The sequence below is a fragment of the Camarhynchus parvulus genome, chromosome 12, assembly GCF_901933205.1.
Source record: "Camarhynchus parvulus chromosome 12, STF_HiC, whole genome shotgun sequence".
In the NCBI taxonomy this organism is placed as follows: Eukaryota; Metazoa; Chordata; class Aves; order Passeriformes; family Thraupidae; genus Camarhynchus; species Camarhynchus parvulus.
This window is the reverse complement of record NC_044582.1, coordinates 5,752,965-5,772,452: the sequence shown is the minus strand read 5'-3', so window position 1 is coordinate 5,772,452 and position 19,488 is coordinate 5,752,965. Positions and strand designations below refer to the sequence as shown.

Below are 19,488 nucleotides of genomic sequence, written 5' to 3'. Positions count from 1 at the left end.
CCTCCTTTTGGCTAAATTGATTTAGTTTTGTGGCTCCCCTAGTCCTGTCCCACTAGATGGCATCTGTGCCCTCAGAATGTGCTGATGCTGCCTGATTCCCAGGGACTCCATTTTAAACATGGAGTTGCATGGAGGAGTTAATAGATGAGTAGCCCTGCCTCGGGCTCTTGCGTGTGAAGGTTGGGCTGGTTTCCAGCACTGATTAGTCTTTTAGCAGTGTTGCTCTTGTTGCCAGCACTTGTTCCAACTGTGACATTTGTAAATGAAAGTTGGAAGTAGAGAGCAAGCTGCAAAACCTTTTGTATGGTGTGTTTTTCTTTGAGCCAAGCAAAGTATGCTCTGGTCACGTTCTTACTGTACAGGAGAACACACAGATGCTTTATTTGGTTCTCTGCTTGGCACTGACTCTTTTGTACTGCCCTTACAAAAATGGCCAGTGTTTATTGCCTGACATTTTTTCCATGTCCAAAGCTGTGTGTGGGACACCTCTGTAGCAGGTCTATGGAAACAGCTCTAACCTGGTTTTTATTCCTGTTTAAAAAGAATAATTGGTACTTCAGTCCAGTTTGGATGGGGCTGATGGTGGTTATCTGTTCAGTAGAGACTGTGACTGTTTCATATTCATCCTAATTTATCTTCCCCCTGGTGATAGTAAGGGTCACATTACAAAAGACAAGTGTTGTGGGGCTTGGGACAGTTTTGTGCAGGCTGGAGGACTCACTTTTAGATGTTAACCCCCAGTGTAAGTCCCCTAAGAGGCTCTTGCTTTGCTGGGCTTGGCTGGCAGAAGGGTGGGCTTGTAGCAAGGAGTCACTGGGAGTTGCCACCTGGTGCTGCACTGGATTTCTTGTTCACAACATGAAATCAAGTGAGCTGGCAGGATGTGTTGGCACTTTTTTGGAAAGGTGTTATGAATGGTCTTGTGGGAGGTATGAGCTGCTTTGACAGCAGAGATGAACTTTTCTCTGAGTTTACAAGAGCCAGCATCTCCTTGGGCACAGAAGCTGTGACTGCTTATGCAGCCACAGTCTGTGTGACTTTTCCATTATGGGAAAGATTTCTTGTGAAGCTGGAAATATTTAGTTTCTGAAACTTGGAAATGTGATACATTACTAACCTTGTCTATTTCTGATGTGATTCCTTTCAGGACTTTCCTTAGTTGACAAGATAGACTTGCATTTATCTGAATATAGACACTAAGGGCGTGAGGAATACTACAAATCACTCAGAATAAGATTTTCAAAGGAGAAAGATATTTATCACTCTTTCATAAGAAAAATCTCCACACAGACCTTTTTGTCCTTCAATAGGTAGCATGATACAGGGTTGGGGGTAGAGGAAGATCTAGCTGTGTGACAAGAGACAGTATTCGCCAATAAGAATTACAGTTTAGAAGTTACCTGTGTTAAGGGTTTTTTGTTTTGTAACAGTCTGGATCAAGAGGAGTTGTTTTCAGAACTTAGCTGAGGTATTTAGTGTTCCTGAGAATTTCAAAAGTAGAGACATTTTGTTTTACAGTTGAGCAAAGTTATTTCAGCTATCTGCTTCAAATCCACGTATACAAAAAATAATATTTGCTTCTAATGTACTTAAAATGGTATTTTAAGGGGTTTCTTAATATGCAGTGTGGATTTGAAATGCACAGTAGACTCTCAACAGAATATAAATTTAGTTGGGTGTGATGTATCAGAAGTAGTAGATTTGAGATACCAGAACATTTGGAGGGCATATAGTATAATTAGGAATAATTGGATGGTTAAATCCCTCCTCAGGCATATTAATATTCTGGAATGTCACATACGCTCGGGAAGCTGGGCATATGTGAGGTACTGTGTGTTCTCATAAATAAATATGTTCAATAGCCTGTTCTGTAAAAGTTTGGGGAGGGAAAAAAGTCATATATTAAATGTTTAATGTTACATTGAACTTCAGTGAAGTTTGACTTTTTTCCTAGAACATTTTCTTTAGCTTTTTTTCAGAATAAATCTTGGGCTTCATCTTCATGCAGGGAAAATGGCTTTATTGCAAGTTCACACTTTTGATAGTTTGTCTATTTGTATTTGTTTTAAATTTTTGGCGAGACAGATAGGATGTCTGAGGAAATAATGCTTTTACTGGACCATTTTCAAGTTGCTCTTATTTCCTAGTTTTTCTTAACCCCAGTCTTGGCTAGAGTCAGGTAGTAAACCAAAAGAAGTTGTGCAGTATCAACTCGTGTGTCTTCCATTGTAATTTCAGTCTTCTCAGTGTCCTGAGATGCAGATTTTAATCTAGAATGACTTGAGAGTGAGACCAGCAGCTCCACAGCAGTAAAGTACATCAATGTCCAGCACTCTCACACAATCCTGTAGTTCACTTGCACATACAGTACATTTTGGGGCTATACTGGAAGCTTTTGTAGCATTAAATCTCCCAGAATAATTGGCAAAGCTTTCTTTTTCCTTTCAGTAAAGTAGTGCCTATTTTTACAAGAATTGAGTTACTGTTATTGTTCTCCAGTGCTTTGAAGAGCTTTTGTGGAATGTTTCCCCCATGATAATTTTCCTGTTAAATTTTATAGCAGAAAATTGCAATGTGCTTGTGCTTTATTTTGTTCTTTTGCCTTGGGCTTATGTAAATTGGTCTTGGTGACTGTTATACTTTTTTTTCCATCCTTAGTGCACAGCTCTGTGGTCAACAGCCTTTCCTTTCATCCCTCTGGAAACTATCTGGTTACTGCTTCCAGTGATTCAACTCTTAAGATTCTGGACTTGTTAGAAGGAAGACTTCTCTATACTTTGCATGGTCACCAGGTGAGGCAAAGCCTTTTTACAGTAATGTATAGACTCACAATAAACTGAGCAAATGCATGCTTGAGACTTTCATTCTTCATGACCAGAAATTGTTTGAAAGCTTCCTTGTGGAAAATCATGATTATAATGCTAATAATCTTTGAGATCATCACTGTTTTGAAGGGAAGTAGGTAAGGCAGGAATAGAGACAATGAGAAAGCAAGACTAAAAGTGAGCTCCAATATTGAGGATTCAAGTCTGAGGCAGAAGGAACTCAGAGCAGCACCCTTGACTCTGACTGACCCTGTCAACCTCTAGTGCAGCTCTGTCTCCCTCCCTCTAGAGAGCTGCAAATAACACTTGGCCCCCTGACACAGGTGTTCTGAAGATAAATGCTGTTCACCTGGCAGGAGACTCAAGAACAGTAGCAGTAAAATAGAGGATATCTATTTTGGGATTTGATTTGGGAACATCTTGTTAATGGACTGAATAATACAATTGAAGGTGATAAATGGTGCTGGTTGGTTAAGTTTAACTGATTGGCCTATTAGTATTATGCTGCTGGATGTGTTGCTTGTAAGGTTAATTTTATGAATGCTTGGAGCTCTCTTTCTAAATCTTAAATGAAAACAAATAGAGTAATTTCCTTGTCCATGCAGAGTGGGGTATGAAAAAGCAGGACTGCCTTAAGGCATCCCTTTCCAAAGGGACAAAGAGAACAGAAATTCTTAACCCACTTGTGTCTCTTTTAAAGTGGGGGCTGAGTTTTAAGCATAAAAACTGTCAGGGGAAAACCACAGTCTGAAGCTTTTTGGAGATGATGGGGATTGTTGTGGGCACTAATGGTATCTGTGTAAGCTGTAAATCTGATAAATCTGTCTTTTTGTGGCTTTGTGTAGTGACTGCCTTGTTTGATGTCTAAAAAGATCAAGTTTCTTCTGTAACTTCTCTTTTGCTGTATATTAATAATTTTTTTTTAATATTAATGGGAAAAAATAGGAAAACCTTATGCTTAAATCCTTCATGAAGTAGAGCTTTGATTAAAATTGACCAAAGGGTTCAACTGTTAAAAGAATGGGGAGGAGATAACAAATGCTGGTTATCCTAACATGTCAGCCTTGGCTGTATAAAACTGTTCTTGGAAGACTGGACTAAGTGGTTACTCCTATCAGATAGGGGCTGCAAAGCTTCTGTTGCTTTAATCTTGTTTTCATATTTGTCTGTTGTGTTAATCTGCCAAGAGAGTTCTTGGGAAGAAGCTTCCTGGAAAAGGGTAAGTGTTAGAAGCATGGGAAATCTTTACACTTCCCTCCTTCCCTCAGGAGGGGATGTGCCTGGTTATGGTTCAGCAGCAGGCTGAACCTGCTTTCCATTTTTCTCCCATTTGAGCTGCTAGCTGTGCCTCACTGACTGCAGTAGGACACCAAAAAAAAAGAGTTTAGCATTGAATGAGAGTCCAAAACTGATTATGGTGATGGAGATCTTAAGAATGAGCAATAGAAAGTCCCTTTAGGCTAATGTTGTACTTAACTCAAGGCTTTAAAAGAACAGTTTGTGGATCATCTATTCAAAAGTAGAATTAAAGCTCCCTGTTCTTCCTCCCTGCTGCTTCAGATCAGTAAAACAGTATCTGCCTCTTTCTCCTGAGCATCTAACTGGCATTGGAAAAACTTTGCCTTTGGCACAGATGAAGAGTAGCTGCTCTTGTGGCATTTACAGCTCCTTCAGTTTGGAAACAAGTGCAAGTATTGAAGTGGCTGGTAGAGCTTTCTGGTTGCCTTTAAGGGTATTGCACTGAGAAATCTGTGCAACCAGTCCTGGCACAGTCCTGCCTGGCATTCCCTGTCTGGTGTGTGCTGTATTGTTGTGGGGTGGTTCTTTTACTGCCTGATTGAACTGATACCTTGCTTTTCCACCAAAAGCATATGGCAACCTGTGCTTCATTCCCATTTAGCCACTGTCAGTGGCTACAGGCTGTCACCAGGGGTGGATTCCTGCACTGGCTGCTTCTCCAGCTAGTTCTGCTCATAGATAAATCCACATTACTTAATAATGAGGGACTTTTTTGTCTCCTGTTATTACTGTGACTTGTGCCAGTATCCCCAAGTGGCTAAAAACAAGGTGGTGTGGACTTTTTGAGCATTAAATTAATTTGCCTTTTTAAGTGAGTGCTGCAGGTTAGTCACCAGATGGACAGCCTGTTCTGAAGATGTTCTTGAGTTTTGACTTTTTGAGGTTGAACGTTCTGGTTGATGCTTTGTTCCTGCTTTGACAGCTGGCTGCTGTTACATTGTTCTGGGAAGGCTGCATGCAAGTGGACACTTAAAGGAAAAAAACCCTGAGGTCCTTTAGACATACTTTGACGCAACTGCTGGAGTGCCAGAAATTTGTTAGCAGCTGATTAACTGTAGTTTACATGGGGAAGTTGGCCAAGTTTACATTGCTGTCTTTAATTGAAATGTAGCTGGCCCCTTGTAGCAGAATGATCATTAGAGACAGAAGTTTGCAGTTTGGAACTGACATCTTGCAGCTGCAAAATATCATTCTGTATTGTGCTGCATATTTTGGTTCTGGAGTGCTTCAAGCTGTGAAGTGCCCTTATCTAATTCCATACAGATGAGACACTGGCTTGGTATGTAAATCCACCTCTAGTACTGAATCATTGTTGAAGAACAGAATGTTTTGAGGCTTCTAAGCCCCCCCCAGAGAGTTGCTAGAGGAGAGCAGGTATGTACATGCTACTTGTCTGCCCTTTGGAGTGGTTTAATTAGAGCATTTCCAGACTGACTTCCTTAGTGGAATGGAAGTTCTCAGTAAATATTTAGAAAACATCTCATGGTGATGTTCATAAATAGGAAGATAGAAAATGCAAAGTTACAATTCTTCAAGCAACCTTGACTTGAACTATGAAGTAGCTACATTTTACCTGCCTGGGCAACATCACTGACTAATGAGTGAGGTCTCCTGAGCAGGTGCACAGGAAACAAATGTGCTCCTTTACTGTCAGCTGCCAGCCCTGCCTAGGTGGCATTAAACATCTCTGCAGGCCTGTCCTCTTTGAAGAGTGTGGGGACATCTCTGGGCTACACGGAAGTCAAACAAAAAAGAAAGAAATGGGTGTTGCAAACAACAAGCAATTGAGTTTAGGCTAGCATTTCTGAGTCTTGAAAGGAAATATGAGTTCTCTGTCCTTGCCTTGTGTTTTTATAGACTGAAACTTTCAGGAGTAAAAGCTGCTAAAGATTCAGCTGTAAGATGCCAGTCTAAACTTGCCCTGTGTTAGTTGTAGCTCTTACTCCCTGGTGAAGGAGGATGAAAACATGTCACTCTTGCTCAGGAATTTTTCAAAGCCCAGTGTACTGAGAATCCTTGGGGCTTCTTGTCAGAGGTATTCCACCTGAAAACATCTTTGTTGTCATTGCCACCTCTGTTCCCTGTGCTTTTCTCCTGGATTCCCTTCTCTTCTTCCTTTCCCATGTGACTTGCCCTCTCCTCCCATGCATGAAGCAGCTGAAGCACTGTCAACAGTGGCAGTGACTGCTCTGTTTGTTCTTAGTTCTTTTATGCCTAGAACTGATGATGCCAGGGCTGAGATCCCAGAGTGTGGTTGCTGCTGGATTTGCTTCTCAGGCCTTGTCTCCTCTCATGTCTCCTGTTTCTCTTTGTACTAGTTAGTCTGTTCCTGGAGTGTTTGGCTGAATGTACTGGCTCCCACTTTTACATCTCCTTTTGTGGCAGTGGAGGAGGAAACTCTCCTTTAATTCAACTATTTGCATCCTCTAGACATGCCTTATTCCAACTCTTAGCATTTTCCTTGCTCTCTTACCTTCTCTACTATGCATTGGTTTCTTGCAGGATTGAAACAAAAAAAGTAAACATCTGCTACCATCCTTGACCCCACTTGTCTCTCTAGCTTCCTTCCACACTGCCTCTCCTGTCATAGTGCAGACAGTGCATCATTAGACTACTCTTCTCTGGTTTATCCCTGGACCCTCTCCAACCTGGCTCTTGTTTTTTCTGTGAAACTGAAATGTTAGCTCTGTTCCTAAGCTGAAGCCTGAAAGTCTGGCCTCTCTTGACTTGCCTGTTGGTGTTGGCCCTGTTGTTGTTCAAGTGTTGTGCCTTCTGTGCCCAGCAGCTCTGGGAGAAGAAAAGGGTGTTCAAGAGGGATTTCTCTGTGATTGTCCACTTGTTATTTATGGATGGTACACATTCATCTGCTGCCTGAGTGCAGGTGTGACTCTGGGCTCCAGTCATATTTCTCCAGACTAACCTCTTGGCCTTTCTCTTAAGTATTTCCTTCAGAGACATCTATTTTTAGCTCTACCCTTGAAAGCTTTGTGTTCAGGGATGCTATTCCTGTTGTCTTATGTCACCCCTGTGTCAGTTGTTACTGATGCTATTAGCATCCTGCCAGTCACTTGTTGGTGTAATCTGTGTCCTGGCTTCAGATCCCGTCCCTCTTGGTGATTAATGCATTCAAGTCATTCAGAATAGTCTCACCATCTATTTTGAAGGCCAAACGTAATGTTTTATGTAAGCTGATCAACCTGGGAAATGCTAGGGCAATAAAGGCCTTGCAGTCTCCAACCTCCTTTGTAGGAAGTAGGAAAATAGGCAGAAGGTGTAATCTCTATCTCTGCACATAAATTATGTAACTTGCTGGGCCTCACCTTTCTCACCTGTGCAAGCAGCTAGAAATGGGCTGTCACCTGGTATTTCAGCTGCCATGCCATGCATATCTGACCTTGTCTGAGTTGTGTTCACTGGGAATGCTGTGACAAACAATGAGGCTTGATGCTGTTATTATTCCTTCTCTATGGTTCCTTTTTCTTTATGGTTGCTTTGCTCCATCCAGTGTTTGAGCTATTTGTCCTTTTCAAGGCTCTCTGGTACTTGCCTCTACTTTGCCTGGTACTCTTTCATTAGAGGAGATGAGTTGAATGTCAAGTAGTGGCCATGTTCTTCTCACTCAATGATTTCAGTGGGTGACTTGTTGCTTTCTTCTGTATTTTCTTCAAAATTCCTGCATTTCTTCCAGTATTGCTAAGCTGTCGCAGACATCTTTTCGTGAAAAATCCTTTCCTTAGGATTTTTTCCTCGTGAGAAGCTGAGAGGCTTCAGGAACAAAATGCAAACAATGATTGTCTGCTGCTGTGGAATGCACCAGGTGGATCTGTGATTGGTCTCATGTGGTTGTTTGTAATTAATGGCCAATCACAGTCCAGCTGGCTTGGACACAGAGCCACAAACCTTTGTTATCATTCTTTCTGAATCTGTTCTTAACTTAGCTAGCCTTCTGATGAGAACTTTTTCTTCTGTTCTTTTAGTATAGTTTTAGTGTAATATATATCATAAAATAATAAATCAAACCTTCTGAAACACGGAGTCAGATCCTCATCTCTTCCCTCATCCTGGGACCCCTGTGAACACCGTCACACTAAACTGCTGTTAAAATTTCAAACTCTACTGGACATGCAAAAAAGCTTGACAGTCCTGACATTGACCTGCTGAGGATTAAACAGAAATGTTCCTTACCACTGACTTGGTGTATGTCATTGCCCAGCCCTTTCTTCTTGCAGCTTGCTGTCTAGTCTGAGGCAAGAAGCTGCTGGAGTTTGGGGGTTGGTGCTAGCAGCTTGTGTGGAGCTCCTTGGGCCATGGGGGTTCAGACTGGAAATTCTGAACCTCCAGGAAACACTAATAGAGGGCCATTTGATTTTGCTACAGAAAGTAAGATCCTTCTCCAGATCCAGTAGAAGAAGGTTGCTGCATCCCACAAGTTCTAGTTATGTGGGAAATAAGCTTAAAATTCTCTCTACAACTTCTGAGAAGAATATGTAACTGCTACTTTTTGATACTTTTAATGCAAGCAGTAAGTTAAAAAAAAGGGGGAAAAAAGGTTTGAGTTCTTCATTCTCCAGTCTCATGTCTGTTACCCAGATCTTCATCAGAAATCTGTTGGATTTCTGCTGTGCTTTCCTGGGACAAATGGAAGTTAGGCTGTGTCTAATAACTGCCAAGTGTAGCTTTTTATTTTTGTTTGGTGTGTCAATATTAAATTGCAAGGGCATTTGGCAAACTGTTGCTATAGCAAACCTGTTGTATCTTGGAAGAGTTCTGGGAGTGTATGGAGCAGGAATACTTTTTCACTTAACTTATGTCAACAAATCTGTAGAGGATGTTGCGTCTGTAGACGTGTTTGTTCCCTTTCTTTCAATTTATAAAGGCACATTCAGTCTTTGATATAATTTTCTATTTTGGGAAGAATATGTTCTGTTGAACTTTTTTTCCCTTCAGAATGCCATGACTTTGGAGTCAGTTCATTGCCTGTTTTGATGTGATTTGTGTTGTACTAGATTTTGTCTAAATACACTGAAATATTTAGACTGATAAAAATATTTTTTGGGAACACTGCTCCTTTCCAGTGTTCCTCACTTATGCTTGTTCCTGAACACTTTGTCTTAAATTTTTTTCTGCCCTCCTGACTGGTTTATTATCCAAGAGCAGCTTCTGTATGCTCAGCCTCTGTTATCTTGGAGCAATATTCACCACTGCAGTTTTCTGGCTCTGGGGTTGTTTCTGCCCTTTCTTACTGCTTGTCTTTTGCTTTTGCATTTTTTTTTTAGAGCCTCCATTCCTGACACATGATTAGAGAGCTGAACACTGGGGTAGGTGGGTGGGAATAAAGGCAGAGGCACAGTTTGTGTCAGCTGGTTGATGGCAGTGTCTTTGGTGTGAAATACCTACCCTAGTTACTGCTGTGTCAGGTGAGTGAGCTTAGTCACTGCAGGGACTGCGCCTGCGCTTTGGAGCTGCTGCTACTGGAGCATTCCTGGCAAGTCCTCTCTAGTGAGATGTTGCTATGGGGGGGCCTCAAAACATTTTGAAATCACTATGTCTTAAATGATAATATGGAAACACCTGTATGTGTTTTAAGGAAGCTAAAACTGTTCACACCGCGATTGAGCACAGCAAGGCTCTGGTTTTGCTGCCATAACCTTGTGCCAGCACATTTGGATGCCCACAGGACTGTAGGGCACGGGTTGCAGTGAGAACTGGGTGCTTATCTCACATGCAGTCTTTGGGTATTTGTCTATCTTCAGGATTTATTATGTTGAATTCTCTTTTACAAAGAAGGCAAAGAAAGGGTGTGAGGTTTTCATGCGGTGTCCATTGGAAAGATGTGGACTCAGAGTTGTGTCTCCTTCCAACATGGTCAGGAGAAGCTTCTTAATTGCCTTCTGAGATACATGATCTTACTTGAAAACTGCTTCTGTCAGGAGGCGGATGATTGCGTAGTGGAGGTTTCTGGTGGTTGTTGTGGCTTTTCTGGTTGTTTTTGGTGTTTGCTCCAACTCTCCCCAGCCAGTCAGCTCCATAAGCAGCCTCTGGAAGTTGTCATTCTGACCTCTGCCCCTGCTGCTGAACATTCTGCAGAGGAATGTGTTCAGCATCTGACATAAAACTGCAGGATCTGGGTTCTCAGCTGTTTACTCTGAGCAGAACAGTTTGTCTGTTGTGCCTGGGCTCGAACACACGTAGCAATTCCTCAGCTCTGTTTGACTGCAGCTCAGAGCTCCTGCCTCAGCCTGCCATGTGCATCCTACTGTGTGCTTGCTGGAAGGTGGAAAACACATTGAAATAGGTGTGTGGTGTGGAAGGTGGGCTGTAGCACTCAGAAGCGTTTAAAGTCTCTCAGAACTGAGTGTTTTAAGCATGAGGCTTCTTCAAAATGCAGGTCCTGTGCAGAGGTGATCCTGGCTGCATTAACTCTGGCATCTCTCCTATCAGACTACTAAGAGAAAAATCAGTTTAAGCCAGCCTACTATACAAAAAACTCACAGTTTCAACACTTTTAATAAATGAAGAGGAGTTTTAGAAATTGCTAATTCTAAAGCGAAGAGAGAATGTTTGAGGGGAACAAGAAAAAGCCTGGTGCTGTAAAAATTGGTTTATTCCTGTCTCTGCCATGGATATTGAAAAGTGGGTGTCTTTAGCTGGGGTCAAAAGTGTGGGAAATGATAAGTGCCAGCATGCTGAGCATCTTAATTATGGCCCATTTACCTGACAGGTAAGAGCCTTTCAGATTTTGCCCTTAGATTGCTGCTGTCAAATGATAAATACCTTGTAAAGCTGTAATGAATGGAACATTGTAACAATTCATTTTCTGTTCTCTTTTTTTAAAACCTGTCTGTTAAATGTGTTTGCAGGGACCAGCTACCTGTGTAGCATTTTCAAGAGATGGAGACTTATTTGCCTCTGGAGGTTCTGATGAACAGGTACCCGATTAATTCTTGAGTCATAATCCAGATTCACATTTCCTTAAAAGTTGCTGCTTTTTGTTCTCTGTTGAACAATGGGGAAAGCAAAAGTGTAACCTTTATCCCGTATGTCTGGAACATGCTGAAGCAACTTGCTGTTTTTATGAACAAAAATCTGGAGGTCAAACCCAATGCTGGTATTGGTACTAACTCTCCTTTTCCTCTGGGTCTCATGATAAATGAGTGGCTGACTTGGGCTGTGGCTGATAAATGTTATAATGCTGAGCATGGTATTTTAAAATATTTGTGGTTTTAGTGGTGTATTCTTCATGTTGCTTTGAAGTTCTCTTGGTCCTTCTAGTTTAATGATGTTCTTCACCCAAAGAATGCTGAAAGAGGTCACTTATCCATTGAGAACTCACTTAAACTGTCTGTATTTAGTAGCATATTTACAAACAACATTCTTAATTTAATCAATGGCAAAGCTCTTCTAGGGAAACTCCTTGTGGATTTGCTGATTCTTCTCTGAAGGGTTGAAAAAAATGACCTATAAGCAAACTTAGATGGGAAATTTTAATGGAGTTAACTTTCTTCTGCAGGTGATGGTGTGGAAGACCAACTTTGATGCTGATTATGGTGATGTAGTGAAACCCCAGAAATACAGCAGCAGTGTGGATGGGACCCTTGGCACTGGGGTAGGTCAGCCACCAGTAATTGTGGAGAGTTCCTTTCCAGTACACTTGGTGCAGCCTTGGAGTGTGTGACTCAGGTGGTTGAACCATGGAATCATCTTTCTGTGCTGTTTATTTGAGCTGCAAGACACCTGTTTTTTAACTAACCTTGTATTGTTTGTTTTTGTTTAACTGTACTTACTTCATAGGGCAATTATATGTAATGATCTTAAAAGGAAGATGAACTTAGTACATGTATAGATGTGTTTTTTAGTAACAGCCACTGTTTAGGAATGTGTGGTTCATAATGACATGAATGATAGTTCACCAAAAAAGTAGATGTAAGCAACAACTGAAGTTGGCTTTGCTAGCTGACATGAATCCTTCAGGCTGGTGTCAGTCCTGAAAATAGAATTCACGATATCTTTTCACTGACAGTCAGCAAAGACAAAAAAAAATTGCCTTGAGTAGGTGTCACACATGACAAATAGGTGACATATTGTACTGGAGCTTCTTTCCTGAATACCTGGAGACATTAGTTCATATCTGCTCCCTGAATCATGTGTTTAGACCTCTGAGTTCTGACTGTACCTGAGGATATATCCAGCAGCTGAGCAATTCAGTGATGCGTAGATCTGAGTGGAACTTAGATCAGCGCATCAGATCTGGCTGTTACAAAAGTGACCCTTGAAAGCTGCTGCCCGTAAAAGCTGTGATTTTTGCACATGGTGGTGATTCATTTAAAGGTCCTTATTTTGTCTTGTCAATCTTTGGATATTTTTGATACATTTGGGTATACTTACAGGATTCTGCTGTGTGTTATTACCATGGCTGGTTGTAGTTAATCTTGTTCAGCAGGAGCTGTAAGCTGAAAGGCTTTTTGTGACCAAGGGGTCTGTGCATAAGCGGCATTGCCCCAGCTGAAGGGCAAACTTCAAGGCAATATCTGTTGCTCTGTGGCAGGGTCTTTGACCATATCAATTTAGATCTTTACTGAGGTACTAAAGTTATCTCTCAAGCACAATAGTGTTTTTTATTTAATATGGCTTCAGTCCATTGCTGGAGATACTGGAATAGCCACAGTATTTTGGGATGAACAAGATTGGAGTTGGCAACTCTAAGCCTGATGCCCTGCTATGTGGCGTGCTGTGTAAAGAAAGCAACCAAAACCTGAGGTTGGTTAATGTAGGTTAGTGGGAGAGATGGGAGGAAACAGTCACACAAGGAAGATGGTGAAAGTGCTTATTGGTCCTTGGCTGGTTTTGGCTAAATCTGACAGCTTCCTTTTCCTCCCCTTCTGTTCTAACTCTAAAGTTATGCAGGCTGTGAAACTATCAGTCCAATGACCTCTTTGTTTATTAGCCTATTGAACTGCTCTAGCTTTGAACTCTATCTGCTTTAATTTAAAATACGGCACAGTGTAATACTGGGCTGAAATACAGCATAGATACATCCTTTCTGGGAGAAAAATAACACTTTTGGTTTGTAGCATGCTTAATGGCTTAAGAAATGTAGACAAGGTATCAGCTAATAGGAAATGATGGTAAATTTGGCCTCTCCTGTGCTGCTGTTATTGCCAGAGCATCTTATCCAGTAATCTTTTAAAGAAAGGAAGAAAATCCCTGAGCTCTTCTAAAACAGTTTTTCATTATAAAACCTCTTAAGATGTCCATTGAAGGGAGCTGCTGAACAAATCCCTTGAACAATGCCTAACCACCTTGAACATCTGTCCCTCCAACACAAATGTTCCCCTGTGGAAGAGGGTTTACCTGGCCAAACATCAAGTAGATGCTGCTGGAACCAGCTGTTTGTGTGCCACTGACAGCAAATCTGTGTCATGTGCTGGTGGCTGACAGGGCTTGCTCTAGTGGTGCTCTGAGCCTGCAGGAAGCAAGACACTCTGTATTCTGAAGTGTCATGTGTTGGCTTGGCCCAGGTGCTGTGGATTTGCAGAGGCAAAAGTGAATCCATGCTCAATCATGCAGCAGAAAGATATTTTGATTTAGGGTCCTAAATTGCTTCAAAGGAGTTTTCTTAAACTGCTATCCAAATGCAAGCTTTGGCTTGGGCATGCAGCATGGGAGGTGCAAAATGTAGCTAGTACTATATCCTTGGATTGAGGCAGTTAAAATTGCTAAAGTTAGGAGGGGAAGAATAAATAATGTCCTCTGAGACATTTGAATACCCTAGGTAAAGATTAAATTTAGAATTGATCTGAAATGTTCTTTGCTGTTAAAAAGAAGCTGATATCTGAAAATGGCTTCATTCTCTATTTTAAGTATAACCTGAACATGAAGATCTTGGCTCCATAGTAACTTATACACTCATGTCAGTCTCCTCTTTTAAGTGAATGTCATGTCTTGTATCTTTTAGAAATAGATTGTGCTGGGCTCTTTAAGAGTACTGCCACTCCTACAACTCACTGCAAGGCTTGAATTTCACTGTATTTTAATTTCTTTCTTGTATTGAGCCAAATGCTCGCTTTTTAATATGAATTGCTTATTTTGGTGGGTTTTGGGTAGGTGAGATAGTTATTTTCTCTCAAATTCAGACTTGAAGCTGCCACCTGCAAATCCTGATTTCATGCCAAGGTCACCTTTTCCTTCAATGAAAAGTGAACCTACTCCTTCTTTCTCTACTGCTGTGTTAGTGTGCCAGGATTCTGCCTATTGAATAATCCTGAGATTTTGCAGATATTTCAGGATGTAATTACATTTAAAATAGGCATATGGGTTATTATTTAGTTTTATAATAAATACATGAACACTGTTCTTGACACATCTTGAATCTGTTTTCACCCTTAAGTCCATGAGAATCTTTTTCCAAGGAACGCTTATACTGCTGTGTAGCTGTATAATTTTTTGGTGAAGCATTGTGAAGGCACAGAGAGTAATGAAAACAGTGGCTGTGTAAAACCGGTATCTGGTTTCTCACGGAGAGGCTGACTAACATGCAGGAAAGAATAACTGAATACAGACATCAAAACTAGTTTGTCATCAAGTTGAATAGGAAGGAAAAACAATCCTAAATAAGCTGTGGGATAAGAGTCATGAAATATTGTCAAGGTTGGTGAGCTTAAAACCAAACTTGCTCCAAACCAATTTTCACTTCCCTAGGCAGAGGGAGACTGGAGCCTTTAGAAGATTCTGGTTTCTCAGGCAGTTGGTTTAAGTTCAGGATGCATCAGGATATTGGATTTATTTGTAACAATGGACAGAAACTTCAAAGTTGCTCTGCCCACCTGCTTGTGTTTTCTGTAAATATGGAGGCTTGGGAGATTCAGCTTGCTTTGGATGTAGAACTGATCTGTGCAAGGACTAATGCAAATGAAAGAGAAGGACACATGGGCAGAATTGCAGTCATGGCTGGTGTGAAAGCAGAGATGTGAAAGTGTGATAAACAATTGAAGCTGTCAGAAGTGAATTCTAAGTATGTTAGCATAGATGTGAGACTGTAAATGTTAGATCAGAAGTAGTGGCTCTGCAATAAATGCTTGCTCTTAAATTATAAGCTAACAATTGTTGCTTTAAAGTGTTGCATAATAACCTTGAAACCCAAGGTTCAGGGCAAGCACTCCTGGTGTGTGCAGTGGGAAGCTGATGGGAAGAAAGGAACTCTTGCAGTCCTGTGCCTTGATCCTCTGAGTGTGCTTGCTTTGATCTAGAATCTGTTGGGTAAATTCATGCTTTATGCTACAACACTGAGTGGTGAGGACCTAAAAGAAAGTAAGAATGAGAGAATGGATTTTGCAGGTGATTTTAGAAATACGAGCTTTTATACTTGTCTGGGGTCAGTAACTAAGCATTTAGGTCTGTCTGGGTGAAAGTTGTGTAGGATCAGATCAGAGGATGTGTTCACTGTTCTGATAAGTTATGAAAACATTCAACATATGATTTATTTTTTTCCAGAGAGGGCCGATAATGTGCTTTATGTTGGAGGTTTGGTGGTGGACTTTTGTTTTTTTTACAGGTACGAGGAAGTCTTTGCATGTGTAGCTGCAGCTGATGTGAGTGTGCAAGAACACTTGTTTCATTAAGGGACAGATTTGCTGTTGTTACTAATTCCAGGAAGGCTGTATATGGTCAAGTGTCACAGCAAATGCTGAATGGTTGATGTCACATGGACAGTTAGACAGTGCTTGGGTATTTATCTGAGCTTGTTTATCTAAACCCTGAAAATGGTGAATAAAAGCATTGTAGTATAAGCTAAGTAGGTAGACAGTTTTTTTATGAAATATTATGGAAAATAGGAAATATGCATTGATGTATATATTTTTTGCTCAGATTTAAACATAAACCTTCTGGCATGTTGTAACTCTGCAAAATGTTACTTTGCAAAGGAGGAGGCTTATGAGGAGATTTTAGCCTCAACATCCATATATAACTTTCTAATGAAAAACACCTTAAAACTTGCTTGTGCTGAGGTACCTCAGACAGACTCAAAAAGAGGTAATCCCTTGGTAGGGGAATTTGGGAGACATGGCTAGAAGTAGGAACTGTCCTCTGACATTTTCTTGCCAAAAAACTGTCCTGTTGACACTCTCTTCTGAAATTCAGGAACACAAATGTTTTAAATATCCTTAGCTCTTACGGAGGTAAATGGCACTTAGTTGTGAAGATACCAAATTTCTAGGCATAGCTGACCTTCACAAAGGAAAGCTTGGTAAGAACAGCATTTCAGCAGAAAGGACTTAGAAGCAAGCAGCCTGTGACTCTTCAAATGTGTCTTTCAGGTAAGACAGACATTTAGGCTCTTTTGGTGCTGCTGGGTTCAGAGCTTTCTCCAGGCCTTGGACTGTGCTTATTTCTTCAATAGTAAATTATCCCAAATGGTCCTGTTGGGTAGGATTGGAGGCAAATTCCAGAAAATGTGATCTGATTATAAAGTTGTCTGAAGTCCATCACTGAATGTCCAGAGCTGACTCCACCTCTCTCCTTTGCTGCTTGGGTTTGTTTGGTGACCTCGGGTGCCTCCAGTGCTCAGCCCATGGTCTCATGCTGACTGCAGCAGTTCATCCTGTCAGCTTGTCCTTTTGTAAACAAATTCCTTCTGAATTACTCACAGGCCAGATGTGCCTCTTTTTTTGACCTTTTGGCTTCCAGATTGGTAACTGTATCTAATTTTGGCATTTGTTAATACTTATGAATCCTGTTGTACCTTTTCTTTTTTACTTCCTGTGAAATTCCTTCCTGGGAATCAGTTTCATTGCATAGAGCTGTAGCTCGTTGCAATGGGATGTGAATGTGGGTTTTTGTTTGCACCTTCTCCACCCCCTTCTGTTTATGTAATTTTAAGCATTATAAGGAAGGGATCCTGTGTTTAAGAGCAGAGATCCAATCTTCAGTCTATGGCAAAGATGTGGTCTGCAAAATGATGATTTTTTCCCCATCTGCTATCACCTGACTTTTCTGAGGATTCCCACTCCAGGAACTTCGGTCTGGTGCACAATTGCCTTCCTCCTGGAATAGGCAGGTAGATTGTTTACTTAAAAGAAACTGTGTGATGAGTATTCAAGATATTTCCACTGTTCTCTATCCTACCTGGCTGTCCAAGCAGAAACTTTGTAGGGATGAACAGGAGCCTTGCTGTGATTGATCACAGGAGCTCTTCCTTACATCCTTCTCGAGCAGGGTGGTTGCAGGTGGTTACCCATAGCTGCCTCTCCTCTTGTTAAAGGAAACCCACTTATCTAAATCTGTTTGGAGATGTGACCTTGTAATTGGTTTGTGAGGGAACAGATCTTAAACAGGAACAGAGAAAAAGAGATTGAGAGCGGCCCTGAAGAGAAAGACTTGAGGATGTTGCTTGACAAGAAGCTTGACTTGACCCAGCAATGTGCACTTGCAGCCCAGAAAGCCAGATGTGCCTTGGGCTGCATCCAAAGCCCTGTGGGCAGCAGGCTGAGGGAGCTAATCCTGCCCCTCTGCTGTGCTCAGGTGAGACCCCACCTGCAGGCCCCAAAGTGACAAAAATGTGTAGCTGTTGGGGTGGGTCCAGAGGAGGCCATGGGGATGATCAGAGGCCTGGAGTACCTCTGCTGTGGAGATAGGCTGAGGCAGTTGGGGTTGTTTAGCCTGGAGAAGACTCCAGGGAGACCTTAGAGCCCCTTCTGGTACCTGAGGGGGGACTACAAGAAGAGCTGGAGAGGGTCTTTGGCAAGGGCATGGAGTGACAGGAGTGTCTTGGTGAAGAATTGAGAGAGTAAAAGGCAGCACCCTCAGCTTGGCTTTGCAAAGGGCCTGAATGACTGCAGCAACCTGCAGCAGCTTTGCCTGGTAGTGGATGGAGCAGCTGTGCTGCTACAACTGTTTTCCCTTGTGCTCTGGTTTGACAAGATTTCTTCCAGAAATAAGAGGATCAGCTTTTAATTTCTGTCATCTTACAGTGAATAGATTTGTTCTTAGACTCTGGAACAATAAGGCAAGTCCTGACAAGTCATTATTGGTCAGAATAAAAATTGCCTTTTAAGTTCAGCATCTCGGGCTAATTAATGTAAATTCTCCCACTTAGGTTGCTGCTGTATGAGGTTTGTTTTAATGCTTGAGTCATAATTCAAAGAAGTGAGATGGAGGCAAGATTTTAAAGTTTTTTTCCAAGCTGCAGTTCTGTGCTGGCTTGGAGATGGATGAAGTTAGCTTAAGCTTTAAAAGTTTCTAAGATCTCAAACTTTTCTGCTAAAATTCAAACTTCAAGAATTAATAAGAACAAGTGCATGTGTTGTAGTGTGTCTGTGCCTGCATTACATATACATGGCATGCATTTTTATACATGTATATAAGTAACAGAATAGATATGCACATCATTTGTATGTTATACAGTGTGTATATACCTAATTCAGAGGAAAAAGAAAAATTATTCTGATGAAGGGAATGAGCTGGAAGCTGTTGTTCCCCTTTCAGCAGATCACTTGCCTTGGAGGCTGGTGCTTTTGGTGTAAAAGAACCTGTAGCTGGACAACCCAAGGCTGAGAATAAACACTTTTTTTCAATGTTTGGCTGCCTTTACTTGGGAGTTTTTTTCCAAAAATCAGGACCAGAAAGAAGCAGTTCAATTCTTGGTGACATTTCTTACAAGTGTTTTTCATTCTTATATTTTTGTTCCTATCGTGGCTTGTTTCCACACAGAACCGTTCAAAATTTGAAATTTTTGTTGTTGTTATTCTCCAGGAGCAGTGTTAGACAGTTTAGCATCACCTATGCAACAAAGCTTAATTATTCCATACTGAATTCTGGAGGACCTCTTCCTATTTCCTAAAGAAACTCTAGGATTGATGGGAGGGGAAAATTGATTAAGGGAGATCAAATGCAGGAAACATAAATCTAAAATGTTGACGTCCAGCCTCAGCTTTTCCTTTTCCAGAAATGCAGGCTTGCTTCATTTTTTTTAACAATTGACAGTCATTAAGTTTTATCTGTGATTGAGCTTTCAGTGTCTGGCATTACTATTTCTCATTTCACTTTTCACATGAATACTATTTGTGCTTTTGGAAATGCAATATGTGCCAAGCTCCCATTTGTCTTCGATGTTACCTTGAAGCTGATGGTACTACTGTCTGTCCTGATTTAAAAGTGACACTTACAGACTATAGGTGTAAGTAAACTGGACCAATAGACGCTGAACCACAGAGCAAGGTCACTGAAATGTGGGATCAGCTTTTCCCTTCTGGTGAGGACCTGTTCTTGGCTGGAGATGGCCAGACAGCGTCACTTGCAGAGATAGGATGCTGATATTTCTACAAGCAAATCCAAATTTTGGTCCAAGTGCAGCCTTTTCTGTATGGAC

General features: G+C 41.2%; 1 protein-coding gene across 2 annotated transcripts in view; it reads left to right on the top strand.

Annotated features, from left to right (window-relative positions):
* The window catches only part of POC1A (POC1 centriolar protein A), a 44,044-nt gene that overhangs the window by 7,392 nt on the left and 17,164 nt on the right, over positions 1-19,488 (top strand). For both annotated transcript variants that reach the window (XM_030956945.1, XM_030956944.1), the window contains exons 7-9: positions 2,659-2,792; positions 10,985-11,053; positions 11,635-11,730. In XM_030956945.1, coding sequence (XP_030812805.1) covers positions 2,659-2,792; positions 10,985-11,053; positions 11,635-11,730 — 299 coding nt within the window. The remainder of the gene's footprint in view (positions 1-2,658; positions 2,793-10,984; positions 11,054-11,634; positions 11,731-19,488) is intronic.